The 15,085-nt window shown below is 41.1% G+C and overlaps 1 protein-coding gene across 1 annotated transcript in view; it reads right to left on the bottom strand.

Moving 5' to 3' along the window:
• Nucleotides 1-12,507, bottom strand: part of PDLIM5 (PDZ and LIM domain 5) — a 79,688-nt gene extending 67,181 nt beyond the window's left edge. Inside the window, exon 1 of the mRNA XM_010001402.1 lies at nt 12,412-12,507. Within this exon, the coding sequence (XP_009999704.1) occupies nt 12,412-12,507 (96 nt within the window). The remainder of the gene's footprint in view (nt 1-12,411) is intronic.
• Between the last annotated feature and the right edge of the window lie 2,578 nt (nt 12,508-15,085).

The following is a 15,085-nucleotide window of genomic DNA, read 5'->3' as shown; positions in this document are numbered from 1 at the left end:
TAAAGGCTGGCTTGTACTAGGTGTACTAGGTAATTAGTACTAGGGCAAAGTAGGAGAGGGGAATCTCTGCAAAACCTTGTTTGGTACCTAGAGGTACAGTGGCTACAGTGTCCGGAATCGTGTACTTCCATCTCTCTCCATCACCACGCCAAAAGTGTGCTGTACATTTGCAGGGAGGAAGCAAGGGGTGAAAAACAAAAAAAAAAACCAAAAAAACCCAGAAGTTTAGCTTCCTCCAGCAGAAGATTGCAAAGAAAAGCATTGACATGGACTGCTATGTCCTAAATTCTTACTTTGATTGCTGTAATCAGAATTTCCTGTGAGCAATCTCCAGTTATTTAATCCCACACCATCCAGGATGGTTATAAACTGATCTGGGCTGTCAGCTGCAACAGCAGCAGTTTTCATCAGGTCAGGTATCAAAACAAATTAATGTCATTTAAATTCTAATAATCAGCAGTTTCTATGTTTTAAAGTTCAAGTGTAGATGTGTCAATGGAAGAAAATACTCTCACAGAGGAGCTACACGACCAGCCAGAGGGTATCATGTTCCCTGTGACATAAAAGGAATGGTGATCTCCAGAGAGATACTGCAACAATTCAAGTCTCCAAAATTCAAGTGCACACCTCAAGAAAACCATTTTAGGTTTTTACACTGAAAGTGAGTTGCATTTCTAGACATATACACAAAATCTATTATTTCAAAGTAACTACTCTTTCATTTTCTTCAAAAGCACAATTACTTTAGTCAATAGTTCAGAAGAGACAGTTTTACAAAACTAGCCAAGACAGAACCTGCTCTGAGGTACTAATCTCTAGCTTAAGAGTGCAATAATTGCATATTACAGAGAAATAAGTGGATAGAGCGTCTCTACACCATTTCCATAGTAAGAGGTAGTAAAACACCACCACATACCTAACATGCAAGGACTCCTCATCCCCAAATGCTATTAAACCGCTTGATTTAGCCCTATAGTTTCAGTGATGCAGATTGACAGGCTGATCAAAGGTCTGTTTCTAATCTAGTTCTCAGGTTGTCATACAAATATCTCTGCTAGCCAGTTCTATTACAGCTAACAATCACTGGCTAATGCATCTTTGAGAGAAAGTAGAAAGTCAGCTAGGAAACAGTTCTGTCCTCCAAGAAAGTCAGTATTTCTTTCATTCTGATAACAACAGCCTGACGAGCCAACACTGCAGGGTGCTGAGCAGCAATGCACATCAACATAGGCCGAGCCTTAAGCAACAGTCTTATAGAGACAATTCATATGCCTAAAATTACACTTTTGCTCCATTGTTTTTGCAGCACCAAGGCTTGGGTTCTTAGCATTTACAGGATTATGCTTGATCTGTACAATAGCAAAATAATTAAATTTACAAATTGAATATGGTCTCAAAGAAGATTCACATAAGCCCTTGCTACAATGACATTTGCTTATAGCCAGTTGCCAAAATACGACAGCTGGAAAGTGGAGAGAGTAGACTGTACCCATAGCTGACAAAAGTTGTAATTTAATAAGCATTCAGTGGCAACTTTCACAGCTTAGTACATTGACAGACGTGTCCTAGCAAGTCTGGCTTCAGCACTTCTAGATTGTACTGCCCCTAGGTATCTGCCACGACCATTGTGCCAGCAGCCCCAGCTCCTACAGCCAAGCCTGCTGGGCTGAGTGAGCCTTTGCTATGCTACACCAGTCCCACCTATTATCCCTGCTCAGGACACTGACAGAGGAAGAGTTTAATTCATGGATTTGGCTTTGAACTCCAACTTGAAGATGAAGGCAGAGGTTTTCTTTTGCCAACCTTCTCTGGAGAGCAATTACCACTGACAGAGGGGTGGGGGAGAGTTCACATACAAGAAAAGTGTTGGGTATTACATAAACTTATTCCCATTTTAGTGAATTGCCAATGTTTTGGGATTATTTCCTCCTCAAATCTCTGTATATTAAGAAAAGACATAAAGATGACAGGAACTCAGGCTATCAGAGTAGTCAACCACTCTCAAACCACTACTGCTTCCTCTTTAAGGTTGATTGTGTCCCCTGATCATTATCTCCATTACATTTGATCAAGCCATTAATCCAGATAATCAGTCCCTTACAAAGAACTAGTTCACTGTCCCCTGAGGGCTGAATATACCCTGCTTGTCAGAATACGTATTTTGGAGCATGACTTTTCACTCCTTAATAATTGCTAACAAGCAACCTTAGACACTAGGCAGAGAATACTTTTATTTGGTCTGGACACAATATTCTGACTTGATGAGGAGCTGCAGAAAGCCAACAGAAAACAAGAGAATTTATTCTACCAAGATGTCTTTGATGTTTAAAGCTTTACAAGCCTTACATTTCCCTACCATCTAATAAAAGCAAGCCAAACCCAATTTCCACAAGCTCTTTGATTCGTACATCTATTGGTCTCCACTGGTTTTTTGTTTCTTTTTGTTTACTTTTTTTTCCCCTCCTTTGAAAGGTATTAGGTAAGGAAAAATAGAACAGCACAGGAGGAATTCTTTAGATACAGGAGCAAGTTGGAGACAAGCAATCCAATTAATCTACCTAGCCATGTCTTTCACAGGGCCAAGATAAGTCTAGAAGAGCAAAGAGAAGAGGTAGAAATCACTATCAAGGGAGCCTCACCCTCTCCCCTCAAAAACCCCAGCAATTTTGGCCTCTTAATTCAGAGGAGAGAAAGAAAGGTTTTGCTTACTAGCTGCATGGGACTCGGAACTATGCCTGACTTGTAAGACATACATTAGAAAGAAAAAACTTTAATAGTAAGAGTACTATAAACTTTGAGATTAATCTACTCTGTTGAGCAGAGGGAGCATGTGCACAGCTAAACTTTTTTTTTTTAAGGTTTCTAAGCAAAAATGTTTGCTAGCTAGACTTTCCACCAAGGTGATATTTTTCATTAATAAAAATTCATATTTATTTATGTTTGCATTTTTCACATTTACAGCATTGTCTTTGGCCTACAAAATAATTTAAAAAAAAAAACTCAGATGCTATTACTACAAATTCAACATCACATTGAACAAAGACACTTTGATATTTTCTCTACAATTTTAATAAATCTTGAGTGTAAGAGTATCTAAAGATGATCTGGTTACATTCATAAACACAAAAGCTTAACAAGCAGGGAGATTTACCCTCCAGAAACTGGTACACTATACACTAATCCAGGCTTAGCATCTAAATCACTATTCAAGCCTTAAAAAGAACTATGAAATAATTAACATAAATGTTTCCATTGCCTTCCCATGGCAGGAACTTAACATTGTTCTATCACTTGTTAGGGAAAAGAACTAGATACCACATTAGGTAATCCCTTAATATAGACCACGGCAAGCCAAACTTCTTTCATATCCAGTTAACATGCAAACCATTTGACCTTTCCAAGAGGACTACTAAAGACCTGGCAAGATCCACTTTTTAGCCTATGGGACTTCACACAAGACATTACATTTTACTTCAGGGCTTTTTTACAGGCACAGCTGACAGCAATTGTGAGAGTTCCTATGTCCAAATACCTTCAACTATCAGATGTCACTTTCTCTTGACTTTATGTTTATAAAGCTCAACTGCTCAAGCTGAAATTTCTAATGCAAGACTAACTCAGAATGAGATAGAAAGCATAATAATTATAATCCATAGCAGAAAAATATTGTGGACTATCTACTTGAAGTTTTCTGGCCTACATTAAAGAAAAAAACACCAATTTCTTAAGGAATGCATAGAATCTTCCTGTTTTGAGTGGGGACTATGCTTGGTACATCTTGAAGCTTGACAGAACACAGGCAGAACAATCACTCAGATGCAACAGAATTATTCATTTCACTCCTAGTTTTATGGATTGTAAAACACTGAAAACTACCATTTTCCCTGTTAAGTAAAAATAAAGGACAGCAAGTTTCTTTGTGCTCTGTGGCTGCAACCTATACTTTACACCAAAACTACTAAGTATATTCTTATTGGTGCAGCACTTACTCATCTGCTTTCGCAAAAGGCACCATGCTATGGTCTTCCATTTATAACATGTTATTTTGTCTACCTACTACAGCTCTACTTTGATCAGCACACACAAGATGTATGTCACGGGAACTGCACTGGTGCCTCAAAGAGACAAGATGAAAAACTACCGTGTGTGAGACATCATTCCATTAATTAATACTGTTAAAAAGAGAGTGAAGCAGAATGAATGAAGCAGAGAAATGGAAATAGACAGTGGGAATACCCCTGCCCAGTGTCACACAAGTAATTTAAATCATACTTTTTGCAGCCCAGCCAATAAAGGTGGCCTTCATTCCCCAGCTTGAATCCTTAGGTCTGTTCTGCAGAAGTGTTTAGCGGCCACAGGCATATACAGCTGGCTGGTGCTTGAGCAGCAGAGCAGCATCTGCCTCTCTCCTCACAGCTGTATCAAACCTAACAGCATCTAAGAGCATCCACATTTTGTCTCTCTCCTCCTCTGTTGCCTTTTCCTACTTTTTCTAGAAGGCCATTTCTGTATGCACCCATGTTTAATCATTAGAGAGCACAAGTTCCTAATGCCTTCATTTTCCTGCCTCTTAAGAAGATGAGACGGAACTGTCAATGCACAGGATTACCAGCATCACCATGCTCCTGAAGAAAACTCTTCCAAAACAGTTCCTTGAAGCAATATAATTGCAAACCTGTTCTACCAAAAAACTTGAGAACACCATCCTAGCCCTAATCTATACCTGTATAGACCACAATCACCTACTTATGTACTTACAGCAGTAGCTTTCCTGCGTTTAAACCAGGCTAGCGGAGTTAGTGACACTTAACCTCTTACCTATCAGCTGTATCTTCAGAATCATGCATCAGAGCCAAAGCACTGTATAAACTCCTTAAAACAAGCAAGGCTTTAAGTCAACATGCTAACTGTAGCTACTTGCACCTCAAAGGACTCTGTTCCCCAAGTCTACAGCCTTTTTCTTCCATCCATGTCAACTCTTCTAAAGGAAGACAGTACCTCTCGCCGCAAATTCAGGTTGGGGACCTCTTACAGTGAAGCAGCCAGTCTGAACAGATACTTCTGCCATATTGTTCCTACTTTTACTGCCGTGAAGACCTGAGTCACTCAAAGACTCATGAAACACCAGCCTTAGCAGCAGCCTCCATTCCTTCTCTCTCTCTGTTCTTTTAACAGCCAGCTATGGAAGCAGGCATACTTCTATTTCTCATATTTGCTCAAACAAACCTCAGCCTCAATTTTTTTTTTTCTTTCTGACCAAATGCAGGAGAAACATTACCTTTCCCATATTTCTACTGCTTTGGGCACAGGAGAGACAGCTTTCTCTCACACTTTCCCTTATATTGATAACATATGAAATCTACTCTTAAGAAGTCAAAACAAATGAAAAACAAAAGCCAACGTTATCTCTTGGCTCCATACCAAAGCCAAACAAACTAACCTTTCAACACCATGTCTTTTCTCACAATGCCTTCTGATAGCCATCGGCCAATGAATAATGAGAAAAACAGTTACACTAAAAATAGCATCTAAAAATGGTGGGGAAGTAGACAGAAGTTGTCAGGCCTCCAGGGCCAGATACTCACAAAGAAAACATGCCTAATTTTTTGCAGTTACTATTCAATAAGTGGTCCTGCTTTTTGGTCTCTGGAAGGACTGCCAATTTTGCATCTGCTCTGAGAAACTAATCAGAATTTATTTTTTCATTACAGCTGTCCTTGAGAAGACTGACACTGAAAATAAATACTTTCATTTTTCCATCATGCAATATTTACCTTGTACTTTTCATACTGTAACTAAACTGTCACTTACAAAGGGAAAAAGAGTTAGCAGCATTTTTAATGTAAAAACAGTATGTTCACACATAACATCAGATATGCCTCAGCTACAAGCTAAATGGTTCCTTTTTCCAGCTTTGCTTTTTGGGGGAATTACATCAGTAGAGGGATTATTTTAAAATAAGTTAGCTTCCTATTTGTCTGACAAATAAGGTCATGAGCAGATGAGATGTAGACACTTCTCTTCTGCCTCTTCTCCTCCACACCCTCCCTTATTCCCAACCCTACTCCAGTGATGTTCTCTTGCTTTCATCTGCACAGCAAAATAGACAAAGGATTAAAAAAAAAAAAAAAAAAAAAGTCAGGGCAAACATGGCCCTTCTCCCAAATTTCAGCCCAAAGAGTTAAACAGCAGTAAGAAAAGAGCCAACTGGGAAAGTATGGCTATACCAACTGAACTCTCTTTCCATCTTCAAGTTAAATTAAGGAGTTCCCTACAGGAGGATGTTGCTTGCAGGCAACTATGCAAACTCTGAAGGACTAACCAGCACTCTTAGGACTTCCAGAAAATTCGCTCATATTAAATCACTTGTATACCTGGGAGCTTTATGACCATCCACATCCCACTCATTTCCCCTGAGAAAGAGCTCTGCTCCTTCAGGATTCGGTGTGGAGAGGATAGAGACTTTGGCATTAGTAGATAATTTGTCATTCTCAGAATTTTTTTCAGTAAACCACATCTTGTAAACAGAATTATACAGAACAGAATAACACTTCTTGCTTTATGTCTTGGCTAACCTCATCCACCTCCTGTGAAATTGATTGCCCTAGGAGCAAGATCAGCAGATTAGTGCTGTGGCCTCTGAAGTTCTCTCTGACCCTGCACGAGGGAGTTGCTGTAGTAGAATATACATGTTTAGATGTACTTTGTGCAAACCATCATAACTCAGTAGCAAATCAAACCAACACAGCAATGCCAGCAACTGCCAGTTAGGGCTTAATGAGTAACTCTCAGGGTGAAGCATAAAGTTACCAAGACAATTATCACTGGCCAGGCTAGCAGTTGTTCTAGTGTCTCCCTCCTTCCTGTTTCACATGCCTGCTTGAAAGACCATTTCCCCAGTCCCCCATGTCAACAGCTTATTTCATATTTACATAAAACTTGATTTTACTGGAAATTACATAAATGGCTTCATAAAATAATTCACACAAATACAATGCCAAGAGGCTCAGCCAGACTCCAGTCAAAGCTGACATGCTGTAAATCCATTCAAAGCATCCTTTTCCTTTATTCACTTCTCATTAACATTATTTTCACAGCTGTTAATGACTTTAAAATAGCTTGCTTCCAAATATTAAGAAGGCCAAAGGCCAAATCCCTGAACAAGAAAACACTGTGCAAAACCAATCATATATTCTCCATCCACGTGGACAACTTGCTGAGTAACCATGTGTGTACCTGAGTAGGAAGGAAAGGGGGTGAGCAGAGGACACAACTCCTCTGACAGTGACCTCCAGATACCAGCATAAAGAATGTCCGTACATCCACATGGAATAAACACAGAGCAGCTGGACGTGCTGCAAGTGTATTCCCTACTTCATCTCAAGATGGACTGCTCTTCCACCTACTCCTACTCCTGAGGTGTACTGCTTGCTGACAGGCTCATTATAAAAAGTCTTCTGTCAACTATAAGTTTGCGACAACACAAAAAAAACCCCATATGAAACAGATGAAATAATGAAAACTGAAAAACTGCAAAAAGAATGGGCTGGGTTTTTTTTTTTGTTTGTTTGGTTTTTTTTTTTTAAAGGCAAAGTGACAAGGGAAGCAGGAAGGAGCCTCGGGGAGGTGGGGGAGGGTGGGGAGGGAGGTAGAGAGAGGAACACACTGAAAGAAGCTGCAGTAGAAAAACAGAGCTGTCAGCCAGATCAAGCATTTCAAGACCGTAGTCCATTTAATTCTTACATCAGGAGAAAGAAAAATAGTGAATATCTTCTGAAGAAAGATGTCTAGAGTGACCACTGGGATTGAACAAAAAAAATAACTTTTAAATACAAGAAAATACCCTATTTTTTGCATTAGGTGGGAGGGTATATAGTGCACATAGAATACATTACGTTTCAAACTATAGTTTCACTTCAGTATTTCCTTGTTTCCAGTGGTAAATACTGCCATAAAACAGAGATACGCACTGTTTAGAGACTGCACCACAACAATCGTGATAGGCTACATACATTTAGAACAAACACCTAAACCTCTCAGTGGCCACACAACACAATGAACAATCAATATCAAATACTATTTCTTTAAGCCTGCAGGGGACAGTTTTGACAGTTCTAATGCTACAGTCACACTGAGTTTATTCTGGTTATGTTAATTAAGCATTGGGACCTAACCAACTCCCCAAAAAGTAAATCAAATACGATGCTAATTCAAAGAAGTGTGTCTCGTTTGAAAAACTGTCGTGTCGCACGTAAACAACATAGACCACATTGTAGATATCATTAACCCTATTCTGTAAATATAATACTTAGCATGCTCAAGAGCTACTGCAAGAATCCCACCTAGCAATGTGTTTGGATTACTTTATCTCCAAAACTGCATTTCTTCATTCTAATTCTGCAGAAGAAACAAAGTCTTGCACAAACAAATCCTCGTTCCTCCATGAATGCAGGGGGACAGCCTGTCAGCTCGGCACCGGTTGCAGGGAAACTTCTGCTTGGGCACCTTCTTCCTCACCAGCCACCCGCACCACTCTGCCTCTCCAGCTCAGCTCCTCTGTAACTGCTTGCTCTCCTCAAGTCTTACATCAGCTCTTTTGCATCTTAATTGCAGAGGCGCATCCATTGTCTCTCTAATGGCTCCTTGGCCGGGTTTGGAGCTGAGGGAGCTTCTCAGCTGCTTACAGGAGCCACCCGTGGGGCCCCTCCCCCACAACCAAAATACCCGCCCAACCAAACCTGCACAGATAGACATTAAGCTTTTTCTTCTATAGGGAAAAAAGGTCTGAATCTTAATCATTTCCTACAGTAACTACTTTCCAGCTCCTAGAATATAACTAGCCTCATGTCTCAGTAATTTGTTCTTACTAAGTCTAGCTTTCCATTTCTTCAGTTTTGCCCCATAATACAGGTCTTGAAGGACTAAGGAGAACAGTCGCTTCTTTAATTAATGTAGAAAGTAAGAACACTAACCCAGAATAATCTTTCACACCTCAGTTCCAGTAAATTCTACCTTCTTCACTGCAGGCTAACTGGTCACATTTTGCAATGTCTCATTATACAAGTACCACCACAGAATAAACTATCGCAAAGCTCTACTAGTGAAGTTACGCATGTGGTCTGAGCCACTTTAACACTTGGCTGTTAATAGGAGAGGTAAACCTACCGCCTCACTCCATCCTCTATTCCTGGTTGAGGCGTAAAGACCAAAGTTTTTTACTTTCAGAACAGCTTCTACCTACTGACAGCTCCTCTTTCATGAGCACCATACCCCCGCACACACTCCCATCACGGCTCCACCCACCAGCCTCCCAGTGCTGAAACCCTGAGCTGTGTAAGGGCACTTCGCAAGACAAGCAGGAGCCTTTGCAAGCCAAGGAGGAGAGCTGTGAAAAGCCACCTCACTCAAATTTAGACCAATCCAAGTATAGGTAAAAAGTACTGAAGGCATTTTTGTTGTAATGATTTACGCCTAACTATGAGGCTATATACCCGACATCACATATAGTACTTAGCATGAAATGTGTACAGCTGTGTATGTAGCATCTTCAGAGCACTGAGAGCTATTTTAAGTGACTGGTACAATCCTGCAATAACTGTTGCTATTGGTTACGATGGTGCAACTACTCTATGATATTCTGGCTTATGAAAAAATCAAACGTTAGTGCTACGCCTGCATTAATATTAACCTGTGATACCTTAGCTGACATAAAGAATTTCAACTGTTGAATACAAAACAGGCTTGTTTTACCTTAGAGAGGCAACAAGGAATATGCTCATTTAAACTGCATTTTGGTACAAAGCCAAATTACTTCCTAAAAACTTTCTCCAAGGAACTACATGAGTTCTTAATTTGTTCAAATTATTAATAAAAATATATTGGCGTTTCAGATAAATAGCTTTAAAAAACAGTGTATTTTCTGTGCTTCATAAACTGTACTTTATTTGAAATTAATTTCAAGGAGTTTAAACTAAAGCAGGAAATTAGCTCTCAGCAGTGCAGCCAGATTCACCCTCAACAGCTAGAGAACAAATTAAAAACAAAACAAACCCAAAAGAGTGCTCCTTGCCAAAGAATATAATTCTGCTGTCTCATTACTGTTTTGCTAAAATAATTTAATTAGCAGTCTTCATATACAGGAAAGCATTTATGCTTCATCAGGAAAAGAAGGGCTGCAGGGGGGTGGGGGGTGGGTGGTGAATGGTACGCCCTGTTCTAGCATACCAGGAACACGGTGTTGAATTCTTCCAGCTATGGAGCCAAAGCTGGATTGGCATACCAGAACTAAGTACTTTTTTGATACAAAGGAAAAAAAAAAAAAAAAGAAAACAGCACCAGGCAGTCTAATATTTGAATACTCCTAACTGCAAATAAAAAGGAATGGTTCAGCTCAGGAGCAGCACTGTGGTGCCGTAGTGAATTTAATTCTGTGCTCTCATGCATAGATCTGAGTCCTACAACCACCCTGTATCCCATCTTTCATTACATTCTGTTCTCACTGACATTTGTCATTAGGGAATCCCATAACTAAGGTTTTCATACATAGATATTTAATCCAATTCTCCTAGGCTTCTACTTGTAACAGCATATTTGATTCCTGCAATAACAATACTCCGGATTAATTTCAACATGTTTCCTCTTTAGAAACCTTTAGATGGGAAGCCAGTTTACAGCAGGACAGCAGTCTAAATCTCTAGGACAGAAGAGGCACCCACAAAAAAGTAATATCCTTTTCTAAAACTAATTGCTTACTATGTTTTTCTGCCTACAGTGCATAATTGCTTATCAGTACCATGCACAAGCACCTTATGCAGGCAAGAACCTAAGCTTTTACAAATCCTTTTCCTGACAGCATTTCTACTGACAGATCAGAAGAGCACTATTCACATGCCCAGCTACTGAACATGAAACTGAATTACAGCTTAGCTTGGAAATCCCCGGAATTTGGGGATAAACTGCTTCTCAGCTTCTTTTTGTCTCTGATATCAGCTGTACTCATCTGTACACAGGCATTTCTACAGCTCTCCAGTTCGTTTTAGCCATATAAAAATAATTTTGCAGAGCCAAACTATTTTAACTTCATAGCATAATCCAAAGGTGGATAGGATAAGCCAAGTCTAAATGAACTGGCAGAGTTTGAATCACTAGTTGAGATTAGCTAAAAATATTGCCATGATGCATAAACCCAAATAGAAACCTGCTCTGTCTCCCAGGGCAGTATCAATTCTGCAGTACCAACAGGTGTAAAAAATTCATCTTTGTCACTAAACTACATGAATATGCAGGAGGGGGAGGAGAGCTGTTGACAGAGAAGGGGCCATTTGCACATAAACGCTTCCATGCTGGAAATCAACTTTAAAGGTGCCAGGGTACAGAGCCATCAGAAGCCAGTTGCTTCACCCAGAGAACTCCAGCAGTCCTGTAAATTCAACACTGCAAAGTTTGCCCCTGTATTTTATATGTGAAGTGATTCAGCTGTCTGAGGAAGGCTCTGAAACTCGGCTCACACTGAAAGACAAGACTTCCCTGAAGACCTGGTTTTAAAGTACGAAACCAGTTAGATAGTGCCCCGGTACAAAGATCACATTTGTTTTGACTTGGTGCCTCAATTCCTTTGAATACCAGTTCACAGCACGTACTCAGCGCTCGCTCGTGAGAAACTGGCATGTTCACTCAAGCACATATTGATGAACCACTATTTACAAGTGCTGTCATTTAAGTGCCTTCTTATCGTAAATAGAGGGATTTGCAAGAACAGACACCAGGAGATCTTCGAGCTGCTGAATATCACATTTGTTTTGACTTGGTGCCTCAATTCCTTTGAATACCAGTTCACAGCACGTACTCAGCGCTCGCTCGTGAGAAACTGGCATGTTCACTCAAGCACATATTGATGAACCACTATTTACAAGTGCTGTCATTTAAGTGCCTTCTTATCGTAAATAGAGGGATTTGCAAGAACAGACACCAGGAGATCTTCGAGCTGCTGAATAAACAAGAGTAATGTGAGTGATTTTTTTTTTTCTCTCACTGCCTCCTGTTTGAACTGCACAGGCACAGGTCTGCTCAGAAAATTCTTGTTTCCTGCCAGCCTCCAACCTCTGCATCTGTTTTTTGGGTGGGAGCAGAGAGGGGAATTCAAAGGTAGTTTTTTCTGTTTATCACATAAACAAATGCAGATAAAACAACATTCCAAATGAATATGTCCTTAGCCAATTTTGTTGGAGCTTTCAGACAGTAAAAAAGATTTATTTTCCCAGGTTACCATCCCCTCCGAACAGCCCTCCATGCCACAGGTCAAGCTGAGCCCCAACAACTGTAATTAACGGCTTTGCATACTTATGTCTGAAGGTTGCAGGTTTGCCACAGCATAACAGATACCCACACGAAGGCAGAGGCAAAGGCACTCACCCGAGAGATAGACAGAGGCATGTTGAAATCCTTCCCTCCTTGAAGTCTGAAGCCCCAAGGAGCTGGGCCGACCAAAGACACGCTGTAGTTGCTCATGATGTTTAGTATTCAAGGATCAAATCCAAAGAATTGATGCCTGTGGAAGACAATTAGTTTTAATTAAAGAAGGTAAAAACAAAAGGCACCATCTACTATTTTGAAAGCCTTCTTTCTTTGTGTTCCCCTTCATAGTAAAAAAAGACCAGAAAAACCACACCAGGTTTGTCATTACTTGTGCTTTTACTCCTCACATGTTGTTTTCCTTAGGAAGAAACATAACTAAGGAACTGGTAACGTGGACTTCGAACTTCAAGAACTTCTGGTGCTGAAGCATTTGACAACTACTTCTTAGCAACAAAATATTATGTGGGAGGGAAAACACCCAACATTAAAGATAATCCTAAAATTAGTCACTATTGAGACAAGCATGAATTGATAGTACTCCTTAAATCCAAGCATGAAAGAAATTAGCACTACTGGCACATTCACTTCTAACAAAATTAATATCATATGCCACCATGTCATCAGCTCAAAGCTTGTTTCTAAACACATTATGTCTTGACAATTTCAAAACCACGTCAAAACATCACAACTTTGAAGTTAATCAGAAGAAGTTAAAATCCCTGTGACTTTTATATTTTTATAGCATAGTTTCATATTGGTAGAATAATGCTACAGACAACTCAGATATTAAAACCAACCCTCAAATGAAAGCTGTGAACTGAAGTTAAATACCCACGACCACAAAACTCTGAGGCAGCAAAACCCAAGCACCTTCCTCCTCTCCCCACAAACGTGGGCAACAAATTACCTTTAAAAGGCAACCAAGGCACTGAATTGCTGTTCAGCGTCAAAGATAAGGGCTTCAATTTCACCTCAGATAAGTAACGTTACAATGACATCTTCGGTAGTGGATCCTGTCTATTTTTGTATGGTTAAAGCCAGGCAGGAGCACACTAGGGAAGGCTAGTGTAAGACTACACCGGGGCACAGCCAAATTCCATACTCATATAGGGACATTTAAGGTGGACCTTCAGCCCAGCAGACGCAAGCAGGCTGCAAACCCCACCAAGCTCTGCAAAGCCCGGGTTTACCTGCTCATGCACTGCGGGGGCGGGGGGTGGTGTGTGTTTTTATTTGGAGGCAGTGGATTTTCAAAATACAGTCCAGCCATATAGACCTTCAGTGTGAGGCTATTGCACATCCCCCGCGGGTGCAGAGGAGGACGTTTAATGTCACTTCCTGGGAAAACCATCAGTAACACACGTTTCTGGGTTCACCTTCCAAAGCCACAGAGTCCCGCTACTCAGACGCATTCCAAAATCAAACGGCAAACTTTAGTCACACAGACAGCCCGCTCAGGTAACCAGAACAGCGCTGCTGGCACTGGGCAGAACGAGATCTACATTAGGAAGCAGAATTTGGAGCTAGAACAGAGATGCCCGGACACCTGGGCAGTTTCTGACGTGCCCCTGCCTATTGGTATCCTGCAAAGGGGCAGCTCTGCCCCTGGTCGCTGACTCAACTCACCCTGAAAAGTCTCAACAAATCACACCGCTAAGTTTGCCTTAGGCTGAAGAGAAAAATAAAAAGAAACAAAAAGCCTCCACCAAGTTTGAGCTAGGACTCTTAGGGGACTCGCTCACCATTTAAAGCAAGAACCACAACTCGTTTCATTGCTCTGTGTGCTGAATTCCATATAAAAGAAGAGGATTTTAATTAGTCACAGATTGCCTTCCATATAAAAATACTAATTATTGTCATTTCCTCTAAATTAAACCCACGCAATGACAGGTCACTATAAATTAGAGACTGCAGAAAAGCAAAGCACATGCAGCGACCAGCACACACAGTTCCATCGGCACACTGAAGCACTTGTGTAGCGCTTTGGGGTTTTTGTTGTCTATTTAACCAACAGCTCGATACAGTAACAGGTCTAGGAAAAGATTAAGTTATATTAAACAAGGATACTGTTCTTCAGTTGTAGCAACGACAAATAGGAGTGAAGGGACTACACACTGAAATGCCATGCATCTCTCCCAGCATCGCTCATCTTTCCTTTCTCACCCCCTCGATTCCGCTGTGCCTGCATCGCTGGGCAGGCAGAAACACCAGGAAGAACAGCAGACAAAGATCCCTTCAAAAATTAATGTAACCCATTTCTTAAAATATGCTAGAGCAATATCCAAGAGAAAGTATTGCAAACCACCAACCCGGCTTCATTTGGGGAACCTTGCACAAACAAACCAGCTAAGGGTGAAATTGAGCAACTTTAATTTAGACGATCAAACGCTTGGTGGGTCCTACTGCTGGAGGGGGAATTTCAAAACCCAGAAAGAAATGCTCGATTTCACCTCTGTCACCAGGGCACACAGAGTCCCAGGGCCCTAGGGTTAGCTCCTGCCCCCCGGGAGGGCTGGCTGTGCCGGGGGGAGGGGGAGCGCCAGCACAGGCCCCCGCACCCCCTTTGCCCAGCTCCCCCACTGAAACCCTCTAAACGTCCCGGGACGAGGAGCTACCACAGGCTGGTGGACTCGACAGCCCCACAGAACACTGGGTCTGGGTCCAAAGACCCCCCACAGCCCGAGGAACTCCACCGACGCCGGACCCAGGGCAGGGCGCCCCAGAGATGCCC

This window comes from Chaetura pelagica, unplaced genomic scaffold (assembly GCF_000747805.2).
Source record: "Chaetura pelagica isolate M959 unplaced genomic scaffold, ChaPel_1.0 scaffold220, whole genome shotgun sequence".
Lineage (NCBI taxonomy): Eukaryota > Metazoa > Chordata > Aves > Apodiformes > Apodidae > Chaetura > Chaetura pelagica.
Note: the sequence above shows the minus strand (reverse complement) of the source record. Positions and strands in the feature narration are given on the sequence as shown.